This window comes from Erigeron canadensis, chromosome 3 (genome assembly GCF_010389155.1).
Source record: "Erigeron canadensis isolate Cc75 chromosome 3, C_canadensis_v1, whole genome shotgun sequence".
NCBI classification, from domain to species: domain Eukaryota; kingdom Viridiplantae; phylum Streptophyta; class Magnoliopsida; order Asterales; family Asteraceae; genus Erigeron; species Erigeron canadensis.
This window is the reverse complement of record NC_057763.1, coordinates 8,969,680-8,981,716: the sequence shown is the minus strand read 5'-3', so window position 1 is coordinate 8,981,716 and position 12,037 is coordinate 8,969,680. Positions and strand designations below refer to the sequence as shown.

Genomic DNA, 12,037 nt, shown 5'->3' with positions numbered 1-12,037 from the left:
CATATAATTAGGTGAATAACCAACGGGTTAATAGTCAAGTGGTAAGAAAGTCTATTTTTAAAGGTTTGGATCTGGGGATACTTAGACTCAAGTATTAGAGACAAGGTTTTCCTTAATATGTTGTTACTTTTGGTGAAAGAGTTTTTTCGCGTGAACCCGGTTAAGGCAATATAGTCTATACCCTTTGGTATGATTTCCGAGCCACGCCTGTTAAAAAAATAGTATCGTTTAAGTAAATATATACGTATATCTGATTCAAGTCTTAAGTTTGGTTTTATTACAAATTCAAGGGTCACGGGGAATCTAATCCATTCATCCCCTCAATGAAGAAATGGATGTTATATAATGTAGTGATATATCAACAACATTTTCATTCATTTACAAAAATAATTTTTATTGTCGATTTATCATCACCCATGTTGTATAACCTGAATGATGAAAAGTGATATTCCGATGGAATTTCTAATTCCTTACACATTACAAGTTTAATGATTTGTGGAGGGACTCAAGATCGTGAAGTATGGTTCAAATCAATGTTGTGGAACTTGGCCAATACACCCGATTTTTCCAAATCGAATTGTGTATCGACCGGTTGACAATACGAGTTTGTTAGACTCGGACTAAAAATTGGTCAGGGGTCAAAATTTTAGTCAATTTGGTCAGCACTTGTGTGTATTGGCCAAGATTCGGGTGTATCGGGTCAACATAAAATATATATTTTTTTTGTTTTTTCTTTTAGCTTTGACGATTCATAGTTGTTAAATTCTTACGAGTCACGAGTCGACTATTACGAGTCGAGTCAATTTACACCAAAAACTTGACTCGTTAGGTGACTCGTTCTTGCTCAGACTCTTAACGAGTTGTGTGTAAACTTAGAGCGAGTCACGAGTCGCAAACTTATAACTATTGCAGTTGACACTATGGTTATATATTATATATATTATACTACTTAATTTATTACATTATTTTGTGTGTTATCTATGTAGTTTTGATCATTTTATTGAGAATTTGAAGATAAATTGTAAATTTATGTCTCAACACTATTGAATATGTAATATTGTGGTAAATTTATGAAGATAACGAACTTATATTTGCTTCTAAAGACGTCACGTACCGAGTCACGAGTCAAAAAATCATGTTTTCGAGTCGAGTAAAAAATTAGGAGTCGACAATTATGGTTTCTAGCTAATTATGTTTAAATTAAAAAATTATATTATGTTTAAGTTTGAAAACTTATATTTATTTGTAATATTTTCTTAGATATAATTTCAAAATTTATTATTTTATACAAAAAAAACCCAATTTGATCTAATTCCGATCCGAATTTTAAAAAATCTTGAAACCCCCTCTCGCCGATCTGATGACGATTACGAAATTCCGCAACCGTGGTTTAAATTCAACTGTGAACAAAAATATACTTAGGACCGATGATATGAGTTTTTGAGAATTAGTTTCTTTTAAAATTAAAGCTAGCTATATAAAATAGGGTTTAGTGTATTGGAATGAAACAAACTATGCCCAAAAAGTTATAGTATGCACGAATTAACATTTTTATTTATTGTATGCATAAACTTAGTAAAAAAGTTCAAATCATGCAATGTGTATACGTGGTAGCCCATATGAGTTGCCACATGAAAAAAAAAATTTTTTTCAACAGGCCACGTTTAAGGTTTTGATTGGTCGGCCACAAAAAGTTACATGATATAAACATTTTTGCTAAGTTTATGCATACAATAAACAAAAACGTTAGTTCGTGCACACTATAACTTTTTGCGCATAGTTAGTTGCATTCCGTCGTACTAAACCCTATAAAATACCGTTGAAACCAAATTTCCCTTTAAAAAATAGATACTAATGTTGTAATACGTTTAAGTCTATATAAGATAATATTGGATGAAAGAAATTTATATTGAGAAATAAAAAAAACCACATGTTTGACCTAATATAATGAAATGTAAATGTAATTAGCATTAACTTAGGAAATTGATAATTTCACATAAAAATAAACCTAAAAATCTTTAAGAAAACAAATGAATGTGACATTGTGACATATGAATTTCTATATATTTTTTTCGGATGTTATTATCTTATTGTAAAAAGATACTTTTGCTCATGAATTAGAAGAAACTATCATTATCTATTATTTTCGGATGTCATCTTGATATTTTAATACAAAAAATTATGAAGGTTGAATCATTAATAATTATAAAATAAATATTAAAAAAATTAATATGTGAATTGTTATATAGCTAATTTTAATTATCTAATAGTTATATATTCACTTTTTACCAACGGTAAACTTATTCGTATGGTACCATATATTATCATCTATTTTTACCTTTTACCAACTGCGACCATCACACGAGAGAGGGATAAGCAAAATTGATCGACCTCCGTTATTTTACAAATTAACAATTAGAATTATGTCTCGCGTCGCATAAGTAACTACAATTAGAGTAAGTAGAGATTAAGGTAATTATATGTAGCAAATTAAATTATGTCCTTTTTCCCCACCCTCTACACTATAGCTCCCTAACCATATTTTGAAACATAGCCTGGCACATTGCTAACATTTCTTGACATTTCACGTTTTCATGTAGGCCCGTATTGCATTTTTTCTAGCCTATATAATCTCCATTTTTTATTTCCTTTTGGTCACAAAAGAAAAACTCCGAAGTACCAAATTTTCTCACACTCTCCTCAGAGTCAATTTTGCGGTCCTCCTTAATTGCTTGTGTAGGAAACCCCCTTTGGTTTTCTTGTTTAGTTTATAGCATAATCATACACCCTTTTAGGTACTATACAAAATAGCTTCATATTGTAGCCAATATGTTTTAGAGTAAAGAAGATATAACACGGATTCGATCTGATTTTATACGAGCCGGCCACCTTACTTCTTCTAACTTGCCCGAAGTTAATATTGTTTTCTGGCTAATGAAAATGAGCAAGAATGCTCCTTTATCTAGATGGCCTTGGGAAAATCTTGGTGGTTTCAAGGTAATTGATTTTGTTTTTATAATAATACAAAGTAAATAGACACAAACATTTTAATTTTATTTACTAACTCGAAATTTTGAAATTTGTAGTATCTATTATTTGGGCCATTGGTAGGACAAATCATACATTCAAGACTTCAAGGTGATCATGATCATCGTTTAGCAACCAATTGGTGTTTCCACATTCTATTGATAAGCTTGCTTAGATTTCATCTATACATGTGGTGTACAAACCTTTGTAACATGCTTTTCCTTAGCCGAAATCATCGAATTATTCAAAAAAGCATTGATTTTGAACAAATCGACAAAGAACGTAACTGGTAAGTTTATTTTTTCGAATCATCAATTACATTCATAGTACACTAATGATTCAATACTCGATCTATGTCTTATTGGAGCCCAAAATGCCCTCTTGTAATATCCCCATTAATATCATTCTATTTAATGTTTTGCTTGTTTAAAAAAGTAACAATTCAATGCTTGCAAGATCTTGGCAAAAAAGTTGTAACCAAACAATACCTAGCTATTTCATTGATATATACGATATATGTATTCATTTTGAAGAGAATTTATTTTTCAGGGATAATTTTGTAATTTTCCAAGCTTTAATAGCTTCATTGGCGATTTACTTGTTCCCTCGTGAATTTGCAAATCTATCAGTGTGGGATGCCAAAGGGATTGTTGCCATTGTATTGGTCCATGTGCTTGTATCAGAGCCACTTTACTATTGGGTGCATAGATTCTTGCATGAAGATGACCTTTTTACCCCTTACCATGCATTGCACCATTCATCAAGTGTGCCACAACCAGTCACAGGTAATGACATTCATAACCCTCACCTTCCTTCATTTATGATTTGCTAGTATTGTCACATTTATAAGTAGTTGGTTCCCTTCAATAAATTTTTTAAATATATACAAGATTTTAATGTATATTAAATTGTTTCTTAAGAAAACCACTATTTTTAATGGTGACAGTAATATATATATATATATATATATTGGAATGGTATTATATTGACGCAGACGAAAATTTAAGATAACTAATTGATTCCGTTGATTCAAAGAATACCCGGAAAACAACTTTTTAAATTATCGTTGATTCAGATTAGATACCAATAATCTGAATTCTCACACTAAACACACGTTGTGAATAGGGAAAAAATGAATTTTTGATTTATGATAAACTGATCATTTCCCTAGGTTCTATTACATATAAATAGAGAGAAGAATTTCGAATGGGCCCTAAAATACAAGTGGGCCGAAAGTTATAAGTAAAACAAAGTCTAGAAAAACCGAAAAAACATATAAAAATGTCCCAAACTCATAGAAAAAGGCCGTTTCAGGGCTCTAAAGCCAACCAAACCGCCTTCGGCATTTGCAACTTGATTCGTCTCGTTTTTGCGGTCGTTTTGACTGGTCATAGGCCCAAAACGGAGTCTTGTAGCTCAAGTTATGCCCTTTTTAATGAAGGTCTCTTTTTCATCATGTTTTGGCCTTCAAAATACAATAGGGTTTGGGCTTCTATACTTGGGCCTCCATCATATATACACACGGTGATAGTGGTAGCGACGTCACTGCAGTGTGCAGCGGTGACAGTGGCGATGAATCTATAATTAATTGATGTAAGAGGGGTTTAAATCTATATTTAAGGGTTGAATGATCTTTGTACGTTTTAAGTTATTTCATTAAGGATATTTTATTTTATCAAAATATATAAAAAGTATGTTTAAATTAGTGAATTATAAAAAGAGATAATATAGTATTTTAAACTTTTAATTGCTTAAAAGACGAAAATATAGTTTGTGCTTTTTAGTAGTATAGATGTATTAAATAGACCATATAAAAACACAAATGATTTGATTTTGGTATAATGAGAAGGGATGGTCATATGCGGTTGAAAAGGATGCAAATGTTTTTTTTTTTTTTTTAATAAATATTCAGTCGGTACACAACATTATGAAAACCTCACCGTATAATGGTGAATCCTTGCATGTACCTTAGAGAACGAGATGTTGACTATAGACCGTTACAAGTATTCGGAGGAAAAAACCCTAAGACTTGTCATTCCTAAAGATCAAACTCAAGACCTTGGATAAAACCTGGAAATGCCTCTGACCAGTTAGACTAGTCATTATTAGCTTGCAAATGGTTTTAGGTGATCAATTGATCATGATTCATTTTTTAACTTTGAGCATTTATAAAGTTATAAACTACAATGACTTCATATTATTATGTTATGGCAATGTTTTAAAACCCTCGTATTTTTCACTGGATCAATTACCAGTTCCGGATCAACACACTTTCACGAGAAACTTAGTCGGGCTTTTGAAAACAGGAAAACCTTGGAAAATTAGGTGTTATTGAACCCGTCAGTATATATCTGACCGGTTTCGTGTTAACCCAATTATCAACCGGTTGTGAAACCCGGGTTTTAAAGGATATGGCCCACAATACCCCCTTACACTTTTGTACTTCTATGAAAAATCTGTGACGCATTATATGTCACTGTTGAGATGAAGATCATTCAATACTCAAAGTATGTATTTACCAAGCCTGGTTACTAAAATGTCGAGCATTATTTGTCTTGTTTTGACAGTTCGAGAAAATCCTACAACACGACAAAAAATACCAGATTGATTAAAAAAGGCAATGTGGGTCGTGTACTTGATATTTAGTAGTCAAAAAATACGTACGTTGAGATATGATGTATCGACATTTGTATTATGACAATGTCACGCGACTTGATAGATACGCTTAATTATTACTTTGATTATTGCAGTTGGAAGCACCTCATTTTTAGAAGAGTTATTAGTTACAACAGTGATCGGATTACCAATTCTTGGTTGTTGTTTGTCCGGATACGGATCTAAAACCTTGATATACGCATATATTTTCGTCTTTGATATCTTACGATGTTTGAGCCATTCGAATGTCGAGGTGGTGCCTCATTGGATTTTCGAGGACTTCCCCTTCTCCAGATATCTTATCCACACCCCGACGTAAGTAATTTTAATTATATTGTATTTATTACATTGACATTCATGGCGGTTAAAACAAAAATATTATCAAACATGGATAAATTAGTACTCGATAAATTAATATTTCAATAAAATTCATAATTTCTCCGATCCTAAATAAATAAAATATCTCTGTTTCATCAATATCAATTTATAGAGGTTTTAGTGTGAAGTGGATGATTGCCAAGCTAGGTTGGATTTTCGGTGCCCAGAATTTAAGACATTTATATAAAGTTTATATATAATTTTTGAGCACTAATTTTTGTTAATTTTTATATAACATGTATCGACATTTAAAACAAATAGTTTTATAGATTATTATTTGGTTCCGTCTAGCCTAGATTTTTTTCCCGGCTCATAGTGGACTATATAAATCATAACGGTCTCGCTATCGACATCAAAGAAATGAAAAGGAAATCCTAGTTGTGTGTCATCACAGAGAACATGTGATTCGCTAACGAAAAGCCAGATTGATAGGGAGCTAATAGTCAAAGTAAACTTTTGTATTAAAACTCTTGCATACACATCAAAACTTTATTTCGTTTGTTAAATATAGTTAGATAACATTTTAAATTAGATTATGAAAATGAAATACATATCAATAAATGCAGTAGATACAACCTTCGCTAGTTTATTTAATTCCAATTTTCCTATAATAATGGTTTCGAGCTCCATTTTTGACAATTTGGACTTCATACATTAAGTGCATTATCGAATTTCATTTGTTGTAGTAAAGTCTTTTCATTCGCCATCTTAAGTCAAGATTGATGTATTTAAATTCAATTGACACAATTCATGTACCTTTATTTTTATGTGTCAAGATAGAAATGTAATATTACTATATATTGACATGTATTAATTTGAGTTTATTTTATAACAGATACTATAGCCTACACCATACTGACATGAAGACCAACTATTGCCTGTTTATGCCCCTCTATGATGCAATATGGAACACAATGAACACAAACTCTTGGGATCTACACAAAAAAGTTAATATAGATGCAGGTAAAAGTTTATAATTTTTCTAAGAGGAAATGTTAGGTAAAACATGTCGTACCTATTTTAAGTAAAACAGGGAGGATTATGTAAAATCTAGGGAGGGTTATATATGTTTATCAAATTCAAAGGTTTAATCTGTAACTTTTTTTAATATGACAGTACTTAAGTTTATATAAAATTGCAGTACAGATCATTTTCCCTTTTTCTAATACTAATATTTATTAGACATGATATTTTGTAAAGTATATATAAACTTCATCTCCATATAAAGCTGGATTTATGCTGTGTTGAAAATGATTGGGGTGCGGGGACATTATTTCAAGCTGTAAAGTGTAATGTGTATATATATAAGATTCTGATCATCAGCTGGATTTTAAAGATAATTGCGATAAATTCTAGTAGGTGTGAAGTTTATAATCTAAAACTTTACAACTAAGATGGAAACTTCATAATTTAGTAAGGGTAGCATTTAATGTTTTTGATTTTAAGATGGAAATCAGGACACGTATATATACGAGAAACATTTATAAAACGTATCCCTCAATTATTCAATTGTGATAAATAATCCTTTTACTCATTGAAGAAACAAAATATGTATCAAGCTTAGTAACAGGATTTGTGGTGACCAATATGTGAAGGGAGAGGATATTGGCATATTAGTTTTAAAGTAAAAAGTGTGAATTTTAAAGTAACACAATTTGTCGTTTGTATATTAGTTTTATATAATTTTACAAACATAAAATCGTGAAAATTTTTTTAATTTGTTGATACTAACTAAAAGTGTGGATAGTTGTAATATTATTTTGTAGTGAGTAAGACAACTTTGTCGAATTCAATGGTACCATATATACGAAACTGATCTCTTAACGTATATACACATGTAGGCAAGTCAGCAAGGGTGCCGGATTTTGTGTTCCTGGCTCATGTGGTAGATATATCTTCTGCACTTCACGTTCCTTTCGTCTTTAGATCATTTTCATCGAACCCCTATAGTGTCCGGCTTTTTTTACTTCCATTTTTGCCATTTACATTCGTCGTGATGCTAGTGATGTGGGCTCGGGCCAAAACGTTCCTCGTGTCATTTTACAACCTTAGGGGGAGATTGCACCAAACTTGGGTAGTTCCACGATTCGGGTTCCAGGTTTGTTTACGACTTTAAATAAAATGCAAGGGCAAATTAAGTACATCCTTCACTAACTTGTAGTATTTAATTAGTTGTAGTCATATAATTTGTTGGTATGTTTATGCAGTATTTCTTGCCATTCGCTAGTGAAGGAATTAACAAGCAAATTGAGGAGGCCATTCTAAGAGCTGACAAATTGGGTGTAAAGGTCATTAGTCTAGCTGCCTTAAATAAGGTATTTTACTTAATCACTTGCGCAAATAATATGCAAAATATAAGTTATACATCAACTTTGACTTTTGGTTAATGTGGCGAAAATGATGTACGCTTATCATTGTACTACCTGTGGAAATCACTGTATTGATAACATTAATTTTTGCGAAAGTGAGAAATATCTACTTTTTCCTTTTCAATGAATGATGATTAAAAAAAAAAGAAATAAAGACTCCAGCTTTGTGGGGTTATTAGATTAATGTGTGATGCTAGCTTGTGTCTCATTTACATATTCATTATGAAAATGATTGTATTGTTAAAGTTTTATTATCACATTAGTAGTCATCGTCAAGTTACCAAAATGATTATTGGTACTCTTTAGTATTATTGAAGAGCCTTTAATGTCAACTTTGTAGGTTCACTAACTTGAGGTGTTCAACATGGGCCAATGTATTTTGATTGATATATTAAATTCTTGATGTTTTACTAATTTTTCTTTGTAATTTGTAGAATGAAGCACTTAACGGAGGTGGAACGTTGTTTGTGAAAAAGCACCCAAATTTGAAAGTGCGAGTAGTCCATGGGAATACATTGACTGCCGCTGTTATTCTTAACGAGATTCACGAAGACGTGAAAGAGGTGTTCCTCACCGGTGCCACTTCAAAGCTCGGACGAGCCATTGCACTTTACCTTTGTAGACGAGGCGTTCGAGTTCTTGTAAGTCTTGCTCATCAACATCCAACCCTTTTCATATACATTTAATTAAAGAAAAAACTAACCAATGTTTTCATTTGTGTAGTAACCTACAAAACTCTAGTGGTTAATGTTTTTAGCATCGATCAATTATCAAAGACTAACAATTAATCAAATATACGCATATACATGAACAAGTTTTGAGAAATTTGTTAGACGATGAAAGCAACAAAAAAGTTCCTAATGCTTAATGCAACTTTATATAAAATGAAAGTACTATATATACATTGAAGTTCCAGAGTTTCATCCTCTAAAAAAATAATCATATTGAACTGTTTTCTTTAAAAAATAAATGTTAATTTATGATGAAGTAAAATAATTTGGTACGTACACCAGGTCAATTAAACTACCAACAACCCACCTAAATTCAAATGAATGGCTTAGACTGACAAAATATTTATAAAAATATAATGTTAGATAGATGCTACGTACAGTAATTATTAAGGTTCTGGTTGTACAAAAGTGCATCTTAATAAAAAGATACTTTAATGGGAAAATATCCTACTGTGGATTTTACCTAAGCTTAGATACTGTCATATTAAAAAAAGTTATAGATTAAACCTTTGAATTTAATAAACATACATAACCCTTAAATTTTACATACCCCTGAATTTTACATTATCCCCCTGCTTTACCTAACATTTCCCCTACTTTAATTTACCTACATTGTGCTCAGTTACATACCAAAAAAATATTTATTTAAATTATATATTACCCTTGAAGAGATCAAGGTTTGATACTCAAGCCCATAAATTTAAAAATGCGTCTCTAACATTTTTGGAGGGAGATTATCTAAGTTGTTTTCAACTTTGTAAGTAAAGTTGAAAATATTTTGACCTTTGAATTAAAAGTGAGGGTCAAGATTTAAATATGACTTTGAATTTTGGCTTGATTTTTAACCCAATGGTCAATTTGTCAACTTTACTAGTCTAGATGGGTTGTAACTTTAGAAGATCTCAATTAAAGGTAGCAAAATGGGTGGTTTTGGGTAACGGGTCATAACGGGTTGGGGTCAAATTGAGTCCGGATCAAAACAAATAGTTTTTAAAAATTTATCAAATGGGTTCGGGTCATAATGGACCCGGGTCGAAGCCCGCATGCAAGTTATATATACACAGCCCAATACAATCCATTTGGGCATTTGGGTCTATTTTGCCGTCTCGAATCTCAATCTAACATTTTTACAGATTTTTTTTTTAAAATAAGTTACAAATTAACGTTTTAAGTTTATAAGTACACTTTAATTACCTCTGAATATTATCATGCTGCAGCTATAATCATAGCAACCAACTAACCAACATCACTTACCTTTGAATATTATTTTACTGCAGTTAATCATAATACAACCCGCAACACTTATAATTATATATATATATATATATATATATATATATTATATGATTTAGTTCAATAATCTCTTTGAAATAAAAAATACAGATGCTGACTGAGTCAACAGAAAGATTTAATAACATTCAAGAAGAAGCACCAGCAGATTGTCAGAAAAATTTGGTCCAAGTCACCAAATATCAAGCAGCAAAAAATTGCAAGGTATAAATAAATATATCGAATTTTTATAGTGTTAATTGTCATTTATCTTATACGTACATCTTCTAACAGTTTAGATATATATGGATAATATTGTGAAACAGGTTTTGACAGATTATCCAGCTTGCCTAATCTTGTATTTGAACCTTTTAAAGCATGAAAGAGACTGATGCTTTTTACGTGTTTGTATAAATTGTGAATTAAAACACATACAAGTCATAACTAGATATTTAATAAATGTTTGTATAACACAGGCGTGGGTGGTGGGGAAATGGATTACCCCTGGACAGCAAAGATGGGCACCATCAGGAACACATTTTCATCAATTTGTGGTACCACCCATCTTGCCTTTTAGAAGGGACTGCACTTATGGCGACCTTGCTGCCATGAAACTACCCGATGACGTTGAAGGCCTTGGATCTTGCGAGGTATATATAGTACATACTCTTCTTCTGTCCTATATTAAATGTCCAATTTTAGCCTGTCAAGTCTTCTGCTTTCAACTTTGACTATAAAATTTTCCGTTTGTATTATATAACACTTTTACAAAATATATGGACGGAATGAGTTATAAATATATTTTTGATTGATATAAATTTCATTAACTACTATATGACAAAAACAAAGATATTTATAGCCAAAATTGAAAGAAAAAGATTTTACAAGTCAAAATTGGATATTTTAATATGAAACAAAGGGGTATTTTCCAGATTAAATCTTTAATTAACTTAACTGTATGATTGTGGAAATGCAGTATACAATGGGAAGAGGAATAGTGCATGCTTGTCATGCTGGAGGTGTGGTACATAGCTTGGAAAGATGGACTCACCATGAAGTTGGAGCTCTTGATGTTGATCGAATCGACGTTGTTTGGAAAGCAGCTATGAAACATGGTCTTAAGCCTGTTTCTAGTCTTCCTAAATGATCTACTTTGTTCAAATTCATAATTTATTTCTCATCATATTCTTGTTCCATGCTTCATTTGGGCAACTTTAATTAGGCTGGATTCAAAATGTATGAACCCAATCATGTACCAATTAAAAAGCTACTTTAAACATTTATGGATCTACACACTTGTAATATGTTTTGAACTTGAGAAATCCAAACCAACATATAAAAAGGCTATTCACGGTGTTCTTGCACACTTATGTCATAATGGATTGAAAAATTGGCTAGGCACAATGAAATGTAAACTACTATTCTAGTGTTAGACGTCTAGCTTGATGTCTCATTTTACCAATTACCAAATATGAAATCAACACAGAATTTCACTCAACTAACCTCCCTTAATGGAAATTGAATAATTTATCATATAACAGATCGACTCTATGACATGATCTAAACTAACAACATTCATGATTGAAGAAGATGATTGGGAGAAATTTG

The 12,037-nt window shown here is 31.5% G+C and overlaps 1 protein-coding gene across 1 annotated transcript; it reads left to right on the top strand.

Annotated features, from left to right (window-relative positions):
- The first annotated feature begins 2,664 nt into the window (after positions 1 to 2,664).
- On the top strand, positions 2,665 to 11,776 carry LOC122593064 (very-long-chain aldehyde decarbonylase CER3-like). Its single transcript, XM_043765407.1, has 11 exons — positions 2,665 to 2,997; positions 3,087 to 3,316; positions 3,577 to 3,812; positions 5,778 to 5,997; positions 6,896 to 7,023; positions 7,902 to 8,158; positions 8,268 to 8,375; positions 8,864 to 9,070; positions 10,544 to 10,654; positions 10,906 to 11,079; positions 11,406 to 11,776. The coding sequence occupies exons 1-11, from the start codon at positions 2,935 to 2,937 to the stop codon at positions 11,574 to 11,576; spliced, it is 1,905 nt and encodes a 634-aa protein (XP_043621342.1). The 5' UTR covers positions 2,665 to 2,934; the 3' UTR covers positions 11,577 to 11,776.
- Positions 11,777 to 12,037: the final 261 nt, after the last annotated feature.